We start from the raw sequence: 21,851 nt of genomic DNA, 5'->3' as shown, positions 1-21,851 counted from the left end.
TTGAACCGTTCCTATACTTCCTCCAAAAACAACCCAGACCACTAGACATAGAACTAACTGCATACATAGGATTTCCAGAAAAAACACCTATCTAATACTGGAGAGGAAGTATAAAAGAGGACAAAAATCTAAAATGTACTGCATGAGAGTTTTATTATGAACAGTAAAGCAATAAAAATAGATCCAGCACATGTTTACAATCTGGAATGACTAAAATAAATGTATATATTTAGATATATATATTAAAGGAAAATACATGTTCAGAGTATTATTCAGAAAATTGCATCTAACATTATTATAACAGACTTGAGCTTTGGCTTGCATTAGAACACCAGTGCATAGGTTGGCACAAGTAAGGCAACATAAATTTGCTGGTCTGTAGTCTAACAAACAACAGCAAACTTAGTTCAGTCCAGCTGAGCATTTAGTAGATATATATAAAAAAAATTTAATAACAGTTCTACTTTATTCAGTGGAGAATCTATATCAATATCATGTAACAAAAGGGCAATGATGACCCTAACTCGCCATAGTTTCCCCCATCTCAAACAGGAGACATTTCTTCTACTGGTCTGCAGAACAATTTGAAAAACTTTGAAAGAGGACCACCCAAAGAACATCCAGGCCAAGTCTTTTACCTTTTTAGAAATCTTGTACCATTTTTTTTTTTTTTTCTTGGAAAATGCATAAACTGAAGTTTAAAATTTAAAGAAAATTGATTGGAACATATTAATAGTCATGTACATTTAAAAAAAGTTTCAATTATATGCAAGAGAGAATGAACATTTTGTTGCATTTTGGCACCCTATGCAAAGTACTATGAAAAGTGTATGGAACTAAATATTGCTACATAAACAAACATAATCACATACCCAATCAAGAAATTTCAATCACAAGAAAGGCTTTGATGAAATGTTCAACCAACACAGAGCAAAGACCAGCTTCCTCTATACTGTACAAAAACAAAAAACACAGGACTCCGGTTTGAAGCGAAGTTTAAAGACCAGTCTAGAAACTCAAGCAGCTGATTGGTTGTTTCTGAGAACAATCTTGAAATTGACCAATGGCAAGGCTGAATCCTTAGGCTGGTCTACAAACTCAGTTCTTAAATGTTTTTGACCTAATTATCCAATATTATTGCACATCTATATAAATTCAACCATTTTCTTTCCATCATGTGCCAATGCAATAGAAATTAGAACTGCATTTGCAGTCTTTTAAGTGTATATAGCAATATCCAAAATCTAGAGTTCACAAAGGCTGTAATTTTTCATATTCGAGTCTAAAAATGCCATGTTTTTCATATTAGATGGGATAACTATTCTGATTTCTTAATATAGAGTCTATAAAATTAATTTCCATTGTACAGTGCATTTTGACTGCAAAAAGCAATACAATTTTCAAAAAACTGTAATAAATTTCATACTTCTGAACAAAACATGTAATTGTCAGCACTCAATTTCTTAGAACAATTCATATCCTAATATCATGGTTTTGTGGGGAAAAAAAATTTGTCTGAAAGAGATTTATTTTGAGTTAAAAGAATCACATTTTCAAGCGTTCTTGCATGTGAACACCCTAACATTATAATACATAGTATGAGGGAAGAAACTGAACTGTAAGTAGATTCTATTTGGAAACATTCATGTTCCCAATTATCAATCGAATATGTTCAAATATTTTTTTTTTCTGTCATTCCATTTTTTATCATAGTATGGTATAACAGTGTTAAACTCATACATGGTAGTAATAATCCATATTCTGACTTGGCTTTCGCCTATTCCAAATATGTGTTTTTACTGCCGTGTACTTGTCCAATACGAGGGTTCAACGCAATAAGGGCGTATCTACATGTAATAATTATATGTAGATACACCCTTATTGTGTTGAACCCTCGAATAGTGGTATCACACAGTGCAGCAACATGTTGATACTTTAATCCTTGTGTTTTTACATGTTGATTTAAGAAATAATATACCTCATTTTGTGATTTGTCCCGAGTGATATAATAGAACGTACCTGAACGACAAACCAGGATTTTATTCAAGAGCAAATCACTAAATGGGATATATTATTTTGATTCTAACACATTACAAAGGATTTTAAAGTACATCCTTGACGACAGCCATTAAATATTTGCCTGTTTTCTGTTGGTTTCTTTTTCAGCGCACTGCTATGCTGTTTAACGCAATGACGTAATAATTGTGATGTCAGAAAAAATAAATTGTTATTTAATAACACACAGTTTTTAGCCTTCTTTGTTTAATAGAAAAATGAAACGGGTCGTCTTAAAATATACACTATAAATACATTTAGATATACTACCAGCATGAAGAACATGCATTTTATCTTACTAAAATATTATGCATTACATCATATCATAATAATTATAAATACAATTTACATGTCCTACTAAACTGTATAGTGCACAGAAAAGAAAGAATACACCAGTTCAGATTCTGTTTCACCTGTCACACATTCTCGTTAATACTGCACACTATAAACCTGTTAACCCTTAGCCTATTGGCGGCAAGTGATTCTGCCTATGCGACCAGTACAGACCAAGATCAGCCTGCACATCTTTGCTGTCTGATCACTGTCTGCACTGTTCACCATTCAGACAGTATATTTTTGGTAAGCACCCCTTTCTTTTAACAGTTTATGATACTGTCCAAATTGAAAGATGGACAAGTTCATTATAGAAATTTAGCAGGGTAAGGGTTTTAATGCTGCACACTATAAAGCTGAATGAATTGACAGCACAGTGCCTGTTATTACATTAATTGATATGAAAACTGAAGATGCACTTTAAGGACAATACATTGAGTATTTTCAATCTATAGACACTCCGCAATGTGAACTTTTTTTATCTATTTACCGTAAAAACCAGCAAACTCACTCACATACTGATATTTTAACTGTGGAGCATTGCAATATGCCTGGTAAACAAAAACATATGTCAATATATGCAATATATCTCGTTTCACATACAATAAATACAACACATAACAATAATAAAACAGAATTACAATGAATGACTGAGATCAGAAAAAAGAGCAAATTATTATAGAATGAAAATCATGATATTTTGTCCAAAAAAAAGTTGTCAAGAACTCAAATTCATTGTCATGCTATCTAGCCTTGAAATCATTTGCCTCTTCTTACTATTAGTAAATCTATATGAACGAAAATAAAACTAGAGTTTTCTAAAGCAACACACTAGTTATCTACTACTGTCTTACAGCTTACATCCTACATTATGGCTCAAATAAGGTACGACAAATTTTACTAAATGTTACGATTGTTGTTTTGTTATAAAGTAGGAACTACATTTTTCAAAATCAATTCAAAGTTTGTAGATACAGTTTGTTTACCAAATACCGAGAGGGTGTTATGGTTTTAAAGCAAATACAATATTATGCAGAAAAAACAAATTGTCAATAAATTATTTGAGTCAACCATGATAAAATATAAAATCTGATACAACACTAAACAATGAAAAAATAATTAGTCTTGACAGGAAAGATGCCATGAAAATGAGCAACTAAATTATCACACATTATTCTAACATTGCTCGATCTGATTTCCAGTTAAACAAAGAAGGAAATCAAGCTCTGTATATTCTTTGATAAACAATGGTTGACGCACAGACTGGTAAGCGAGCATTATGACTTCAAATTGCCGCATGACCCCCGAAATTTTACTCCTCGGGTAAATGAAGTCCAGCTCAATATTTATTAAAAATGTCAATGAGCATGTCAGAATGAAAATCAATGCCTTCTTGTGATTTATCATCTAATTTACCACGGTTCATCATTCAGATGCTTCAGTATTTAACCACTCGGGCTAAGGCCCTCATGGTTCAATTCCTACGCATCTGAACTCTGATTAATTAGACGACAAACCTCTCGAAGGCCTTGATTATTTGTTAATTCAAAAACAATCACAATTTACTGATAGAAGATTATAAACAAACAAGCAATTCTTAGGGAAATTGTGGTTATCTTTAGTAGATACTATTACACTAAATGTAAAGGTCTACAAAATAAAAATAAGTTATAGAATACAGTTAGTCTCCAATTACAATGTATCTCTAAACCAGTAGAAGACACTATAGCATTAAACATCACAGAAACTTGTGGAAGACTTACATGTCAAACTCATTTGTAAAATGGAGAAAAAAAATGCCATTGAATAACAAGGAACTGAAATAAAAACTAGATGTGTGTCCATACGACACAGGTGCCCTCGCCCCCTTCCTGTCACTGTACATGTTTTCAAGACTCTAGATGGATTATTCTTTAAGATATTTGCAACAAAAACTTTTAAGCCTTAATGTGTATTTTTCGCTAAGTCAAGGACCATAACTCTGGTCTAGCGGAGTGAAATCCCAAAGATAACACCAGGTAAACAACTTCACATTCTATATAATAATATTCTGATGTTTTATGATTCTTAATCAAATATTTTTTTAGATACTTGCAACACAAACTTGCAAAAAATTATATTTCCTGACCCTGGGTCAAATACTTCTTAAGGTATGTGCAACACAAACTTCTCTGCCTTTTTATGCATATTTTTGATTAAGCCAAGGGCCATACCTCTGGTCTGGCTGAATGAAATCTTTAACAAAACCAAAGCAGCATAACTTCATATACTGAATAATATTCCTGTAATGTTTCATAATCCAAGGTCAAATACTTTTTGAGATACATGCCACACAATCTTACAGGACTTTTTATGCATATTTTTGACTAAGTCAAGGGTCGTAACTCTTGTCTGGCTATGTAACATCCCAAATCAAACACCAGGTGCACAACTTCACATACTGAATATTTATCCTGTGAGGTTTGATGACAGGGTTAAAATTCTTTTTGAGATATGCACGACAAAAAATTCAGATGGGCGAATGTACAGATGGGCACACAAGGGCAATTCTAAAGTTTACCCCCCTCCCCACCCCTACTCCCCCAAAAAATTAAAAATTAAAATAATACCATAAATTAAAGCTTACGAAATGAAAACACATGGTAATTGGAATGTAAATTATATCAGAAATTCTCTTTGTTATAGTAGAATATAGCACCTTCCTTTGATGAATGCTGGTTACACGCTTTATGCAGGGTGCTAGATAACACTTTGGGTCCACAGAAAAACACTCCTATCTTAGTCCTGTAAATATATAAACAATTCATAAACTTTAACCATTCAATATAGGTTTGCACCATGAACAGTGTCCCTTAACATGTAATGTCTATGTAATGATATTAAATTATTAATAAGCTAACACTGGAAACAGATTATCTTGAAATAAAATCTATGGTGAAAGTAAGTTACTAAGTACAAATTATTAATTTAGCAAATAATTAATAATATTATAGTATTCATTAAGTATGCAAGTGTAAAGACTAGTCATTTAGACTAAAATATCAGCACAGTCCATCAACTGCATTTGTATAGACGTGTCTTATGTGTCTCGGTCAAACAGAGTCTGCTATCATGTTGCTTGGTTGCATTCTATGCTTGCAAAAGATCTTTTAACAGATTTCATTACATCATATTGAGTACGTAGAGACACTTGAAGTAATTTGAATAACAGTATGTTTTATTAGTACAGTAAAAACTCAGCATCTGAAATTCCAAGGGACCAATCACTTTCCTCCAAAAGAACCAAAATGTGACAAAAAAATTATATTTGCAGCAGGTGCTTTTTGCCAAGTGCTGCCCTAACTCTTCAATATATATGTATGTAAAGATGGTATACTTTTTATTTACATTTTGAGAATACACAGTAATTTGAAACACATTTTTTCAGGTTTTAACTTTTTCTTTGCATTAGGAAAACAAATTTTCACATCAACACACCAAGTCACAAATTTACAGAAAATTAATTGACTGCATTTCAAATTTACTTCAACACAAACAAAGAGACTTGATTCAAACTGAGAGGAAATACGTACAATAAGAAGAACCTTTGACAGGACTTGAACAATTCTTTGAGCTAGTATTTTGTTAAGCATTTTTCTGCTCTGTAATTTGTCTTTTTTGAATTTTTTGTTTCTGCTCTGTATCAAAATATCCCTTCTCCAGAGACATGCCTTAAATGTTCAATGCAAAAGTAACCGACTTCACAGTACCTGGACAAAACCAAAATATCATAACTAAAAGACATAGGAAGACATTTCTATAAATACTATGTTTGCTCACCAAGGCAGGAAATTTGGCACAATATGACATATTCTGCCAAAATGCTTTTTCTGTCTGAAGAGAAACAACTGTATAAATAGCCAGATCTACTCACCCTGGATGGTCTTTGGCTATATTTGGCATAATTTGATCCCAGTTGGGTCTTCCATAGTGAGTTTTCTGATAGAGACCTGTCACAGGATCATATATGTCCTCGTCATGTAACACAATTGTTTTGGCCTGAAATTAGTGGTATCATACATAGGTCTAAAGAAGGTAAATCAACCTAGTCTAGTTACATAATTGGGGGAAGGTTAAAGGACACTATTTTTTCATGTGAGATGGGTAAAGAAGTATGTGTAACAGCCAGTTTTTGTTTAAATTTCAATGTAAATATTTTCTCGACATTTTGCAAGAAAAATTGAGTAAGAATGTTGTATCTGGTGAGGTAAAACTTAGTGTCATTAGTAGTTCCAGATCACAGGTCTAATTCTCTAGTGAAGAAATGTGACAGGAAATATCTCACTTAAATCACCTTCATGTTTTCATTATTTCTAGAAGGCCAGAAGTCTGCCCTTTGGTCTCTAACGTTTTAAAAATTCGGGCACAAGGACAGTTTTTTAACCCATGGAATAAATAATTGGCCTTCGCGATTTAAATAAAGCATTCTCCCAACAAGATTTTTGTGTTTAAATTGCACCACTAAATTGGATCATAAAAAAAAATAACCAAGTTTGTTTTTGCAAGCAAAAAAAAAGAAGGGCCGTTAATCACAAATGTCCCATGATGGCCTGGCAACCGTAACTGTGTTATTTTTAGTCTCGAGTATGCTATGACCTTGAACTTTTTCTTGTTACTGATTGGAAACTAAACTGTCTATTAACAACAAGAGCTGTCACTAATGGTGACAAATGCCCTCGCAGCACTTTGACCTGGTGACCCTGACCTTTGATGTGGTTACCCCAAAGTCAGTAGGGGTGGTGTACTCAAGAAGTACTATCAACATGTGAAGTTTGAAGGTCCTGGGTGATGTGGTTCGCGAGTAAAGTGCCTTCATGCAAAAAATTAACGTTGGCCCCTGTGACCGTGACCTTTGACCTGGTAACCCCAAAGTCAGTAGGCGTGGTGTACTCAGTAAGAACTATCAGCAGGTGAAGTTTGAAGGTCCTGGGTGCAGTGGTTCGTGAGTAAAGTGCCTTCATGCAAAAATTAACACTGGCCCCTGTGACCTTGACCTTTGACCTGGTGACCCCAAAGTCAGTAGTGGTGGTGTCTCATTAAGTACTACCGTATAACTGGTTATTTCTGCAGGTAGGTAATTTCTGCGATATTTTGGGGGTCTCTTCCAGTCGCAAAAATTAAATTCGCAAATATTTCTTAGTTTCATATATCGGATCGCTCCTTTTGTCGCCCTTTTTACCTGTTTACTTTAAATTACTTAATCAGTACACGTATCCCCTCGCTTAACTTTTATCGATAAGGTTGTCACACTAGCAGTAAAGTACAAAAGAATTTATCACTTTATCGTGTACAATCATTTAGCCTGTTTGGTGTTTGCGATAGTTTAAGCAAGATTTGTAAATTAATGGCTCTGCTGAAATACCTTGTTAGAAAGGTTTCAACTGTATTTAATGCATGAAATAAATTTTAAACCTTGTAATTTGTACCTCACTATACAGAGCCATGTCCCAAACATTAAAGCAACTCTCCATGGATAAATGCAGAAATTAAATTAACCTCTCTACAGAAATCCGCAGAAATTAAAATCGCGGAAATTAGTATACCCATTTTTATGCCCAAAACGCAAAAATTTGTACCCGCAAAATAACCAGTAATATGGTATCAGCATGTGAAGTTTGAAGGTCTTGGGTGAAGTGGTTCGCGAGTAAAGTGCCTTCATGCAAAAAGTTAACGTTGGCCCCTGTGATCTTGACCTTTGACCTGGTGACCCCTAAGTCAGTAGGGGTGGTGTACTCAATAAGTACTATTTGCAAGTGAAGTTTGAAGGTCCTGAGTGCAGTGGTTCGCGATTAAAGTGCCTTCATGCAAAAAGTTAACATTGGCCCCTGTGACCTTGACCTTTGACCTGGTGACCCCAAGGTCAGTAGGGGTGATGTACTCAATAAGTACTATCAGCATGTGAAGTTTGAAGGTCCTGAGTGCAGTGGTTCGCAATTAAAGTGCCTTCATGCAAAACGTTAACGTTGGCCCCTGTGACCTTGACCTTTGACCTGGTGAACCCAAAGTCAGTAGGGGTGGTGTGCAATAATTAAATTAACCTTCTGTACAGTAAATCCTCAGAAATTAATCGTGGTTGTATGACCTTTTACATGTGCCCAAAAGCAAATGCTGCTACTCAAAAGTATACAGCATGTTCAGCATTGAAGGTTGGGTGAAGTTGTTCGCGAGTAAAGTGCCTTCATGCAAAAAGTTAACATTGGCCCTGTGATCTTGACCTTTGACCTGGTGACCCCAAAGTCAGTAGGGTGGTGTACTCAATAAGTACTTTCACATGTGAAGTTTGAAGGTCCTGGTGCAGTGGTTCGCGATTAAAGTGCCTTCATGCAAAAGTTAACGTTGGCCCCTGTGACCTGCTTGACCTAGACCCAAGTCAGTAGGGGTGGTGTACTCAATTAAGTACTATCAGCATGTGATGTTTGAAGGTCCTAGGTGCAGCTGTTCGCGATTAAAGTGCCTTCATGCAAAAAGTTAACATTGGCCCCTGTGACCGTGACCTTTGACCTGGTGAACCCAAAGTCAGTAGTGGTGGTTTGCTCAACAAGTACTATCAGCATGTGAAGTTTGAAGGTCCTGGGTGATGTGGTTCGCGAGTAAAGTGCCTTCATGCTAAAATTTAACGTTGGTCCCTGTGACCTTGACCTTTGACCTGGTGACCCCAAAGTCAGTAGGGGTGGTGTACTCAAAAAGTACTATCAGCATGTGAAGTTTGAAGGTCCTGGGTGCAGTGGTTCGCGAGTAAAGTGCCTTCATGCAAAAAGTTAACGTTGTGATGAACGAACGAATGAACAGACGGACAGTTGAAAACTAACATGCCTCCCTTCCGGGGCATAAAAAACAATTGAAAGCCAAAAGCAAAATAATATACCCTTTCTTCTTCAATGTGGGGGCATAAAAATCCCCCTAATATGCTGGAAACTATTGTAACTGAATATGGATGAAGATGTACATAGAAAAGTTCAGCTTTTAGGTTACAACAAGTTTATTTCAATACCATATTTTTGTCCCAGCCTCTCGTAAGATACACAAAATATCTGAGAAAGTCTGTAAAACCCGTCTCTGCCATCTGTTTGTCATAGTAACGCAGCAGATCATGCAGCCATTCAAAGGCATTCGTGTCCGGACATATCCAGAAAAAATAGACTTTCTTCAGCTTGAAGTCTGGGTCTGCTGTCTGCTTCTTATACCTGCAATATACATCTTGTGTAAGTTGTTTGCATGGATGCATTTACTTAAAGGCGTACACTAGAATTCCCTGTATGAGATGGTCAAAATTTTTCCTAATAATAGAATTTCTTCAAACTTTGGATATTGAAGGACAATAATCTAAGAAACACAAATATACAATGAAAATCATAGGTCACCGAAAAGAGTTATGTGCCCTTGAAAATGGCATTTTGGGGAATATCCAAAGTTTGAAGAAATTCTGTTTTTGGGAAAAATTTTGCCCAAATTCTAGCGTACGCCTCTAAGTGCAGCTTTAACTGAAATTAACCTTTAGCAGCAAGTGAATCTGCCTTTGCAACCAGTGCAGACCAAGATCAGCTTGCACGTGGACACGAATGCTGATGTTTGTCTGTACTGTTCGCTATCCAGTCAGCAAATTTTTCAGTGAACACCCCTTCTAATAACAAATGGTATTGCGAAAATTGAATAATGGACCAGTCCATTTTAGAAATTTAGCAGGCTAAAGGTAGTTAACAAGTCTTAGTTCATCTTAGTTCATATGTTAATTAACTAATCCGTGGAAAATTCTTACAGGGAATAAATACTTTTATGTTGCGAATAAAGGTAGTTCTTCGCACTTGGGTCAATTTCATTTTTCATTGTAAAATTTTATTAAACAATGATTTTCAAAGCATGTGTTATTCTAAAAAAAACTCCAACAAAAAAATTCACATTCTTGATTTCTAACTTGACTGATTTAAAAATAATGCACCTAAAGAAAGTTTTCATAATGGGAGTTATAAGAGAAAATCACAATACTATTTTTGAGTGTAGAAAAATATTCTACAATATAGATTTCAATGGAACTTTTAAGGTTGTAAATTCATGTTCTATCATATGGTCAAATAAAAAGGTAAAGGTCCATGACATTGTGCTTAATTCTGAGATACTTGGAATCCTAAATATGAAGCTGATGTTGTGAAATTTTGGAATTATGGCACGTGAAAATGTTTTTGTTTTACATTCAGAAGGATAGTAATGTTGCCAATTTTACAAGTTACATGAGATGTCACTTATTTGTGGCACTATTCACATTTCTGTATGCTGGCCACAGGTTTGATTCCAGGCTATCTATACAAACAGCGTTAATCCAGGACTAATGGTATGTAACATGCACCGAGGAATATATATAATAACAGATATAAGAATTTTCCTCCAGACATTTTTGCCTTCTGATTGTCTGATTTTGGACAAATGATTTTTAAATGAGTAAGTTGCATAAACAAATTATTTTCAATTAATTTCAATGAAGTCTGCATCCTCTGCAAGTTTATAACCAATTTTTTCTCCAAGCCTCCTTGCTTATTAATCAGACTCGATGGTTTATTTACAAACACAAATATTTTGCTGTAAATCAATTTAGGCCTCTGTACTCTTTAGCTTGTAATACAAAAAAAAAGAAAAACACAAATTTATGCCGCTGTTTCACATCATGCACAAGTAGTAAGAAGCATGTCAGTATTCAAGCATTATAATATGAAATCTAGGTGAATTAAAGACTTAGCTCTTAGCATACTAGCAGCAGTTGTATCTGCCTTTGCAACCAGTGCAGATCAAGATCAGCCTGCATCCGTAAGAGTTAAAAACCTTTACACAACATACTAATCTTTTGTTTCAACATAGTAATAATTTCCAATTTTTAAGGTGCCTGAATCCAGAGGATGGATATAAACTAGAATTGTCTATCTTCACATGAAGGATGTTTGACTAAAAGTTTGAAGTATTTTGTATTTAGATAAGGTTGTGCATCCGAGCAACTTTGAATCCATTCCTTCAGAAAGTGTATGAGGAGTTGGACACACCAGACTTTACTATGGCCTATTCTATCAAAATAAGCAAGGGCCATAATTCTAGAAAAATATTAGCCACAGAAAAAAGTCCAATATCTAAGGTCATCTTCACATCAAGGTCCTTCATCTGTGAAATTTTAAGCATATCCTTTCAATCATATTCAAGGAGATGGACTCACAAGATTTTTCTCTATATGCTATATAGCAAAACTATCTATGGGCCATAACTGCAGTAAAAATAGTCACAGCAAAAGTTCCTTCCTTTAAAACGTCATCTGCACATCAAACTTGTTCATCTGTGTAAGTTTGAAGCAAATTAGGCTAACAGTGTGGGAGGAGTTGGACACAAGATTACAGGATATACAGGCGGACGAATGTGGGGCACAAAAATGGTAAAGGTTAAAATAAAAGCAAATGAATACTAAGAGGGATATGTAAAGTTCATTTTAAAACAAGCATTCTTATTTTGATTAAAACAAAGCAATATTGATGTCATAACAGCATATTATTTGGCACCATACAGACGCCAAGAAAAAGCACTATCATAATTGATCTACTGTTTTAAGTAACATATTTCACATTCAAAATGATAGACTGAATGGTGGTAAATCTGTTATTCTGCGTGTGCAGAATAATTCACTTCATGTATATGCTTCTATATTATTTTGAGGGACACCGTCACATGTAACCTTGGCATGTTTTAACATGGTCACCATGACATAAGTTGACTTACTATCAGGCAACATATATGCACCAAGGAATAGGTATTTCTTATTTCTTTCACTTTCTACAAAAAAAAAATATATTAGGATCGAAATAATATATAGCAGATCCATGTTTTGATATATTTAAAGGTGGACAATCAGATTTTGGCCATGTAACGGATTTGTTCGAAACTTTAGCATCTGATCATTTACACTCATTTATGTTCACTTAACACTTAATACAAATTAGATTTTCACTGGAGGTATTATTAAAATTTCATTTTCCTATTCTGGTTGCCCAACCAAGATAGAGTTATTTTATCATAAGTATAAATTTGATAAACATACTCTGCCTCAGGAAATGTATAAATATTAGACATATTGTAATATATTTGTAAAATATTTGCATTAAAAAGTATGTATTTAGATGGAATTCATCAGAAACGCAAGTTTGAAAAATTATTATTACCTCCCTTTGCCTATCTTGGTTGTGCAACCAAGATAGATTGGAAATAAATGAATTCAGAAGCTACACACAGCTTTTAAACTTGCATTTCTGTTCAGATTGTTCAATAGTTGATATGTCTATCAAATGCAAATGTAAAACTAGACATTGTATCGAAATAAAAAGAAATACCCAGCTTTTTATATACTTTCATATTAAAGGGGAGTAATTACAAAATTTTATAAAAATAATAAAATATACATTTCAAATAGGAATCTAACTCTATGTAATCGTTTTTTTTGTTCCTTAAATAATTCTCTACCAGAATATACAAAAAGTAAAAAATGTCATTAATGTTGTTTAAATGTGACTGACCACCTCTAAACATGACAAAGAGGTTATATAATAATTTCATGAAGGCACAGTGTGTAAATATATTTAAACAAGACAAAGAGGTTTATAAAAGTTTCACGAGGGCATAGTGTTTAAATAATTTTCACACTTTCCTTCCTTAATGTTTTTATCTTCTTAGCTATTGAATGAGATATGCCAGGAAAGGAAGATTAATAGCAGAAATGCAGCTGCTGTGGCATTGGCAATGGAAGATCAACAATAAATACATAGGGCAGAAGTACATTCTAGTCAATAAGCTGAATTACACACTATATATATTTATTTCCTTTCATGAAATTTCAAGGTTTTGTCAAAAATAGTAGTTTTGTGGGGACACTGATTTGTAGTTTCAAATAATTATTGTAAAGATAAAAAGTTTGTTTTCATTAAGTGAGATTGAATTTCATGAACTGACAAAACCATGAAAACCTTAGAAGTCAGTCCTTTATGAATATCTATAGCAATAATTTCACAGTCAGTATCTGTTTAATTTTCTGGTAACCTGTACTTCGTGATGCATTGCAAATGCAAAAACATGGCACATTATAAACCCGAAGGAAAAATGTTAAATGTCTGGACCATTAAATGCCAAAGCATAAGTACAGCTTACATATTTCAAGGAAATCAATGCATAGAAGATGTAATACAGCCTATTGCCCAGATGTTTCTGCAACTGAGGTCTAACGTTTGTATTAACCTACCTGCCAGTTAGGGTGTAACTGTGTACATGACAAAATAAAATGTAAATTACAACACAAATGTTATTAATAATATCAAGTGCTTGTTAACATGTTTTCTATATTTTTGTTACAATTTTCATTAAATTTTTAATTTTACTTTCTTTCTTACTATTAATTAAGATTTAACCATATTTCTATCATATTTAACTTTGAGTGTATATCAAAATCCCCTTGATCAAAATCCCCTCCACTGAAAAATGACTGGGTGTTACAAAATCCCCTTCACACATTTGCAGGGGGTATCAAATCCCCTCTGTGATTAACATTATAGATATATAGATATCAGTGCTCCAAATTATATTATGATTGCTAAAGGCATTGTATTTACGTGCTTTATGCAATAGACTTTTAAGCTGTATATAGTTGTATTTGAACTTGATGAAATAAGTAAAAATCACAGAGGGGATTATGATACCCACTGCAAAAGTATGAAGGGGATTTTGTAACACCCTGTTATTTTTCAGTGTAGGGGTCTTTTAATCAAGGGGATTTTGATTGTCTCCCTATTTAACTAGCATATACTCTGTACAACAAAAGTGGCACACATCTTTTATTTTGACAAGCAAAATACATTTTCTAAAGATGTTAATAGTGTATCAAGACAATTCATGTTAAAAATATAAAATATCAAAAATTGCATTTTAATCAATATCAAAGAAATGTGTGTTAATGTGAAGGCTGTTTTTGGAGCTGAAAACACCTCTCATTATCTTCCTCTGAAATTATTCTCTATTTTTTGAAAATAGAATGTGTAATTTTCTAATATACATAGAAAGTTAGATTGATAATAAGAGTTTTTTATTACTTGAATTAGTAATTGTTGTTACAACTTAGAATGTGATGCACTGACAAGGTTTCATGATTAAATATGAAGTCCATGAAGGTCCTGTATTGCTCACCTGAGTTCTTACTCCAGATAACCTAGTATCTAATTTGACCAAATTTCATTAAAGTTAACATTTTTATGTAAATCAAGTAGAACATTAAAAAAGCATGTCAATGATCTTACCTAGTGACCAAGTTTTTTACCCAAGTGACCAGTTACAAATTGATCCTAGATTTTAAAGAGAAAAACAATCTGATAAAGTCTCATTAAGATCAGGTAGAAAATGTGACCTCTTGAGTGTTACCAAGGCTTTTTTTCTATGATTTGACAGGTTGCCTAACTTCTGACTTCAGATAATCCAGGTTGAAACCAAACCTAGATTTTATAGAGACATTCTGAGCAAGTTTTATGAAGATCAGGTATAAGATGTGGCCTCTAGAGTGTTAAAAATGTTGTTCTATTCTCTGACACAGTTACCTAGTTTTTGGTACTAATATAAGCCAATTTCAAACTTGACACAGTTTTCATAGACATATATTCTGAAAAAGATTTATAAAGATCAAGCAGAAAATGTGGCATAAAGAATGTTAACACTTTATTTATAATCTGACCTTGTTTAAGACCTCTGGTGACCCAATTCTGCACCTGACCTGGATTTCCTCAAGACAAACATTCTGAGAAAATATACGACGGTCAAGTACAAACTGTGGCCACTAGTGTGTTAAAAAGGTTTTTCTATGATCTGACCTAATTACCTAGTTTTTGGCCTCAGTTAATCCAGTTAAAAACTTGAACTAGATTTCATAGTGTCACCATACCAAGTTTTAATATTTAATTCCTTGTATACTTTTCAAGCAATCTCAGGATCCAAATGTTGCAGACAAGTATATTTATAGGTCATATTCTTAAACTATTCACCTAGTAGGGCACTAATAATCAGAGCAGTAATACATGCACCTATCCTTCATTTCATACTAATCATTGGTGCAAAATTTCATCAAAATCTGAACAACAGTTTCCATGGCGATGTGCTGAAAGTTTTTTACTCTTTGGGGTCAAACAGACAAGACAAAAACAATGTATGAATTTCAAAAAAAATTATTCTCACCATATATGTTTGAGAACTGATGCAAATGGAGTTACTCCAATACCCGCTGCAACAAAAATGTCAACCTCGTATGAAAATATATCTTCTGTAGCAGTTCCAAATGGTCCATCAACTGACACACTGAAATCATAATGTAACATGGGCAAGTAAAATTGGACTGTAACATCAGTTGTATAGGATATGCAAATTATGTTCTTAAAAGAACCTGTATGGATTTCTTTATACTGTTAATCTTTAGTAATTATTTCCTTATTTGCTAAGAACTTAAGGACAAAGTTTCCTCCTTTCCTGACCACAGATTTATAACTCTATCTCCATTTTGAAAACTGCCTTTCTGTGAAAATTCAAAACTTTAAAATAGCAGTACAAAGATTGTTACCAAAATGTGCAAAATGGATAAGAGCTTTATGTCTGTGCAAATCAAGTATATTTTCTATTTTGAAATATCATCTCAACATTGTCAAAAGCACGGACACACCTCAATTTTTATAAGAGTTCATAAGAAATCTGTACCTTGGTAGTTTCCAGGCTTCTTTAAACTCTGCCTCATCTATGTGACAAGCCTTGGCAAGGTCATTGGTCCAGTTTCCAACACGTCTTATATGTACAGAGAAATATTCGTCATCTGGTGCCTAGAAGTGAAGGGCAATATAAAACCTTGTAATAAAATTACTCATTCAAAGCCCAAGTATTTTATTTTACAAACAGCTCACATAAAAAGAATACTTAACTCTGCGAAATAACAAAGAAAAGATATACACGTATATGGCACGCCAATTGTCCAATTATTATGTGAACCCTAGTTCACGCTCGAAAAACTAGGATTAACGATCGATAAATCAGGTTTTTCGAACGTAAAACCAGCTTTTTCAAATATTAACCTATATTTTCGAGCGAAAACATGTTTATGGACGTGAACCTACGTTTACGACCGTGAACCATAGCCGTGAACCATAGTTTATGGACGTGAACCTATATTTTCGGACATGGACCTATGTTTACGAACGTGAACTTGGGTATATGAGTGTGAACTTAGGTTACGTTCGATAAACCAGGTTTTTCAAACATAAAACCAGGTTTTTCGAATACTAATCTATTTTTTCGAGCCAAAACATAGGATAACGTCGTAAACCATTGTTCACGCTCATAAACGTAGGTTCTCATTTGTAAACCCAAGTTTACAGTCTTAAACATAGGATAACGACCGAAATTCATAGTTTAATCGAGAAACCTAGTTTATCGAACGTAAACCATGGTTTACAATTGATATACTAGGATTATCAAATCAACTATCAATTTCGGCCGTAAACCTATGTTTACGGCCGTGAACTACAGTTTACCTTCATAAAACCGTGTTTATCGATTTGTAACTATGCTTTAGGACCAGTATCTGTGATTTACGAGCATAGCCAATTACAACACCACAATGAACACTGCAGGGATCTGAAAACGGTTTCAACAAGGTCAGTGATGATCTGATTGGTTTAGCTCGTAGATCATAGATACGATTTGTTAAAGCATAGATACCGGTGTGAACCTTGGTTTACAGCTGAAAACCATAGTTTACGGACAAGAACCTATATTTACATGCGTGAACGTAGGTTTACGGGCCTGAACCTATGTTTACGAGCGTGACACTAGATTTCTCGAACAAAACTGATTTTCGGTCGTAAACCTAGGTTCACATTCATAAATTATGGTTCACGCTCGTAAACTTAGGAAAACGACCGAAATTTATTGTTCTATCAAGAAACCTAGTTTATCGAATGTAAATATGGGTTCAAGAACGTAAACTATGGTTTACAACTGTTATCCTGTGTTTTCGCTCGTAAATATAGGTAAATATTTGATAATCTTAGTCTTTGACCAAGAACGTAATTACTGGATAATTGGCTTGCCGTGAACCATAGTTTACGGACATGAACCTATGTTTATGAGCGAGAACCTATGTTTTCAACCGTGAACTTGGGTTTACGAGCGTGAACCATAGTTTACGTACCTGAACCCAGGTTTATGTTCAATAAACTAGGTTTTTCGATTGAATCATGAATTTCGGTCGTTATACTATGTTCACCAGCGTGAACCTACATTTATTATCTTAAACCCATGTTCACGGTCATAAACCCAAGTTTACAGTCGTTAACATAGGTTCACGTTCGTAAATCATGGTTCACGCACATTAACCCAGGTTTACGCTTGTAAATACAGGTTCACGCTCGTAAACTTAGGATAACGACCAAAATTCATAGTTCAATCAAGAAACCTAGTTTATCGAACATAATCCTAAGTTCACGAGCGTAAACTATGGTTTACACCCAGTATCTTGTTTTCGCTCAAAAATATAGGTTAGTATTTGAAAAACCTAGTTTTACGTTCAAAAAACCTAGTTTATCGATTGTTAATCCTAGTTTTTCGATCGTGAACCAGGGTTCACGTAATTATTGGACAATTGGCTTGCCATACACATATAGTATTGAATGTCTGTGAAAATCCATGTAGAATGTCTATTTTGGTCACAGAAACTTACTTTTACTTTTGGATAAAACAGTAACGTTCTTATTTTTATTTTCTGACTTTTTTCTTCTAATTCCTACCAAAATAGCCATACTGTAAGTAATTCTGAGATTTTTTTGGAGGAGAGTGGGGGCATATGAAGTCTGTTCATGGCTAAGAGGGTCATTTACAGACAGAAAAAGCATGTGTAAACTTGTTTAGTACATTTTTATCATTTTAATTTTTTGTTGTTTTTTTAGATCTACAAGTCTATACAGCTAGATGTGGGTTATATGGCTTATAAACTTCTGACTAGGATCATGCAGAACAATCTTATATTCCATTTCATTTCTAAACCTCAATCAACTTTCAATAATGTCCAAACTTTAGAGCTTTGTCATTTCTTTGACTGATAAACTGTTACAACTGTTCATTCCTAGTATCAGAATGTTAGCAAAAGCAAGGTGTAGCAGATAAGCTCACCGATGTTAGAGTAAAGGGGTGCCATTCTAGATAAGATATTTTAGGACAGTGTAGAAAGATGTATTGGCCAGGTCCCATCTTAAATCCTTTCTTCTTCATCTGTAGTTCAAATACATTGGACGGATGTTTTACCACCTGAAAAAATAAACTCATTACACTGAAACTGTACTAATCCAAACAAAACATTCCAGAAATCTTCAACAAAATCATTTTTTCTTCACTGTGAGGTTCAAAACCTCTCATCATCCAATGCTATGCAAGCATGAAACTTGAAAAATAAACTCTGTAATTCCAATTCATACCTAACTTCAATTCTATTTGTGTATCTTACCTCTAAATTCTTTATGCTTATCTCAAAATCCTGTTATCTTAAAGTCCTGTTACCTCAAATCCTGTTACCTCAAAATCCTGTTACCTCAATGCTTTTGAGATTGTCTAAATGACTTTGAGATACTGTTAAATCATTATCATTTAAGGGGAAGTAACTTTTGTTGATTTTTGCAACCATGAAATTCCTAACCCAAAAAAACATTCTCTAATGCTAAATTTGAAAGCCATGACTTCTTGTCCCTGCAGCTGAAACCTTGAACATTTATGCAAATGAAATTAAATGAATTTACAGTGTAACACTCTTGTCATTAACTGAGAAGATCTTGAAACACATAACATATTCTTTTACTGTCACAGAATAGAAAGTACTGACCTTTGTTATGTAAACACTCTGCTTTGAGCGTATAAATCTCACACCTCTCTCTACAAAATACAGAATGAGAGGACCAATCACCCACTTCCATGTCTGCAACATTACACAAATAACATTTATTTACTAACACCAAACATAAAAGGGCGGAAATTCACAAACTTATCCTACGGGACCTAATTCACAAATTTCAAATTGAAAAGGGAGGTAATTTACAAACATCAAACCTGGAAGGAAGGTTATTTTGAAAAAGGAGGTATGGCTATTTTTTCATGTAACATCTTGCATATACTTGAACAGGAACAGGTTAATCATAATAAAAAACAATCTTGCAACAAAGGCTGAAGTCGGACCATCAAAGTCTAACTTTAAAATGTTGGTAAAAGTATGAAAAATTAAACAGGACCAATTTCAATTTATCTGAGGTTAAACCGACAGTCTGTCAGGAACTCTTGATCAGACAGCGTGCCAGGTAGTTGTGATGAAATTTACATCCTGCTGGGTAAATCAGGTACCCATCTGTCCTTGAAATAATGCAAAGAGAGGCACTTAGTTCTTCCTCAGTAAAAGCAGACAGTATACACAAGATATGAAATATATGCCAAATATAAACATTACTATTCAGTGTCCAAAATAAAGAATAACTTCAAGTAAAAGTCTTGAAAAATGACAAAGTCTCTCTTAAAAAGCACAAAATGAATAAACAAAATTAATGTTCTTACAGCTGGACTGGAAGCAGCAAACTGTGGAGTTGGACATTCTGCTATACTCCCCCAATCATCATATTTATCCTGACACACCTCAGGATCATGTACATCTGTATTTGTCTGGCCTCGAACTATACCTCTAAAATACAAACATTAAAGTCAACACAATATAAGGAAACCATATCCAAGAAAGGATAGGAAAATTCAAATATTCTTAAAAAGAATATCTTAGACTTCCATGTACATATATGTCAAAAAGAAATTCAAATACATGAAATACCTATTGCAACTGAAAACATACTTAAAGAGAAACTTACTGTAATCCATGTACACATATGCCAATGAAGAACAGCACAAATAAATGATGTGTAAACCAGAACAATTCAAAATATGACCTCCTGAAAATAAAGAAAAAACATTTAAGAATAACAGTAGATAATTGGCTTTCATCTTCATTTTTTTTAAGGGAACCCTTGTCACAAATTGACATACGGGCCTTATTTTATACGTATTGTAAATGCAGGTATTGCATCATCTTTTTGTAAATTATTTCGAAAGAGGAGTCTAAACGTTTCATTTATATAAGATGTTAAATTTGTACTGAAATTTGTAACATGATAATTGTAAAGCACTGTTTCAAAAACTTATGTCAAACATTTTGTTAATTATGGAACGCCATTACTGCATTGTATTGTTATGTATAAATCTATATGGCAAGTCTAGTGCCATGTTTGTAATATATTATTGTAATTTGTAATTGTGTGCCAGTCTATAGCACATCTAATTAATGTCCGTTGTAATGTATGGCATTAGATATTATATGGATGCTAACTATCATATAACGTTTGATTTACATTGAATTTTGTTAATTTGTAGTTGTAAATAATAGCTGCAGTTTATCATGTCCGTATCTATAATGTTTCATCATATACTTTTCATATCATTTCATACTTTAACTTTAGTCTTTTAAGTAAGTAATCTTTGTAATATGGAAGTAATAAGTGACGTATTTTAATCATGTGACGTTTGAACTTAGTAGCACATATGTTTTGTATAAGTAGCACGTATTATTTATGGGAGCCTACGGAGATATGGTGTACCCAAAGGAGCAGTTTTATGCCCTGACTTATTTGTTTTGCTATGGTGCTTACCATATGTTATATATTTTAGCTTCTTCCGCCAGACGATTTTTCCTGGTGATGTCATAACCCGGAAGTACAATGCCCGAGGTTCACTTGTCTTCACTCGCCTGGATGTGATATTCCCAGCGCAGAGCTTTCGTCCCATGGTTGTGCCGTAAACCGCAAAGACGATGATTTTTGTTATCCTCTGAAGTCAGCTCAGGGATGCAATCACCTACCACCATAGGGAGCCAACACGGAATCAACGTATTCATGGTTTAAAGGGACTGAATTTAGAAGCTATGTTTTGTTTGTGCTACTTAAAGTTCACAATTGAATTAAAGAACTGTGTCACGTCAGATTAGAATGGAATTATAAGAACTTTTGTATCTAGAGATACTGAACTTTCTTATTTTTTTCTTTCTTATAATCAGTTTTTTTTTTATTTCCTTCATATCTATTCATTGTTAATAATCATCTTATGTAAATAAATTTGTAAATATTGTAAAGGGTGTTGATTTGTTCTGATGGTTACTGTCGCCGGTACGGCCTTTCCTGTCACAACCCTCTGTCACAAAATTTCTTTTGCTTTTAAATACTTTTTAAAATTCTCAATGTACTGATTGTAAAATGTTTTATTACAAAATGGCAACAATTTAAACTGTTACTTACATTTTCATGGTATATTTG

The 21,851-nt window shown here is 33.9% G+C and overlaps 1 protein-coding gene across 7 annotated transcripts in view; it reads right to left on the bottom strand.

The window, feature by feature from the left end:
- Nucleotides 1–140: 140 nt before the first annotated feature.
- LOC123550914 (cytochrome b-245 heavy chain-like) overlaps nt 141–21,851 on the bottom strand; it is a 47,434-nt gene continuing 25,723 nt past the window's right edge. For 6 of the 7 annotated variants that reach the window (XM_045339408.2, XM_053540284.1, XM_053540283.1 and 3 more), the window contains 10 exons: nt 20,358–20,438; nt 20,056–20,179; nt 19,337–19,429; nt 18,634–18,768; nt 16,171–16,289; nt 15,658–15,777; nt 13,685–13,702; nt 9,419–9,611; nt 6,302–6,426; nt 141–5,172 (listed from right to left, as the gene is read on the bottom strand). In XM_045339408.2, coding sequence (XP_045195343.2) covers nt 5,052–5,172; nt 6,302–6,426; nt 9,419–9,611; nt 13,685–13,702; nt 15,658–15,777; nt 16,171–16,289; nt 18,634–18,768; nt 19,337–19,429; nt 20,056–20,179; nt 20,358–20,438 — 1,129 coding nt within the window. In that variant the 3' untranslated portion in view covers nt 141–5,051. The remainder of the gene's footprint in view (nt 5,173–6,301; nt 6,427–9,418; nt 9,612–13,684; nt 13,703–15,657; nt 15,778–16,170; nt 16,290–18,633; nt 18,769–19,336; nt 19,430–20,055; nt 20,180–20,357; nt 20,439–21,851) is intronic. The other variant, XM_053540285.1, reaches the window with a different exon arrangement.

Source organism: Mercenaria mercenaria, chromosome 4 (assembly GCF_021730395.1).
Source record: "Mercenaria mercenaria strain notata chromosome 4, MADL_Memer_1, whole genome shotgun sequence".
Classification (NCBI taxonomy): Eukaryota; Metazoa; Mollusca; class Bivalvia; order Venerida; family Veneridae; genus Mercenaria; species Mercenaria mercenaria.
Note: the sequence above shows the minus strand (reverse complement) of the source record. Positions and strands in the feature narration are given on the sequence as shown.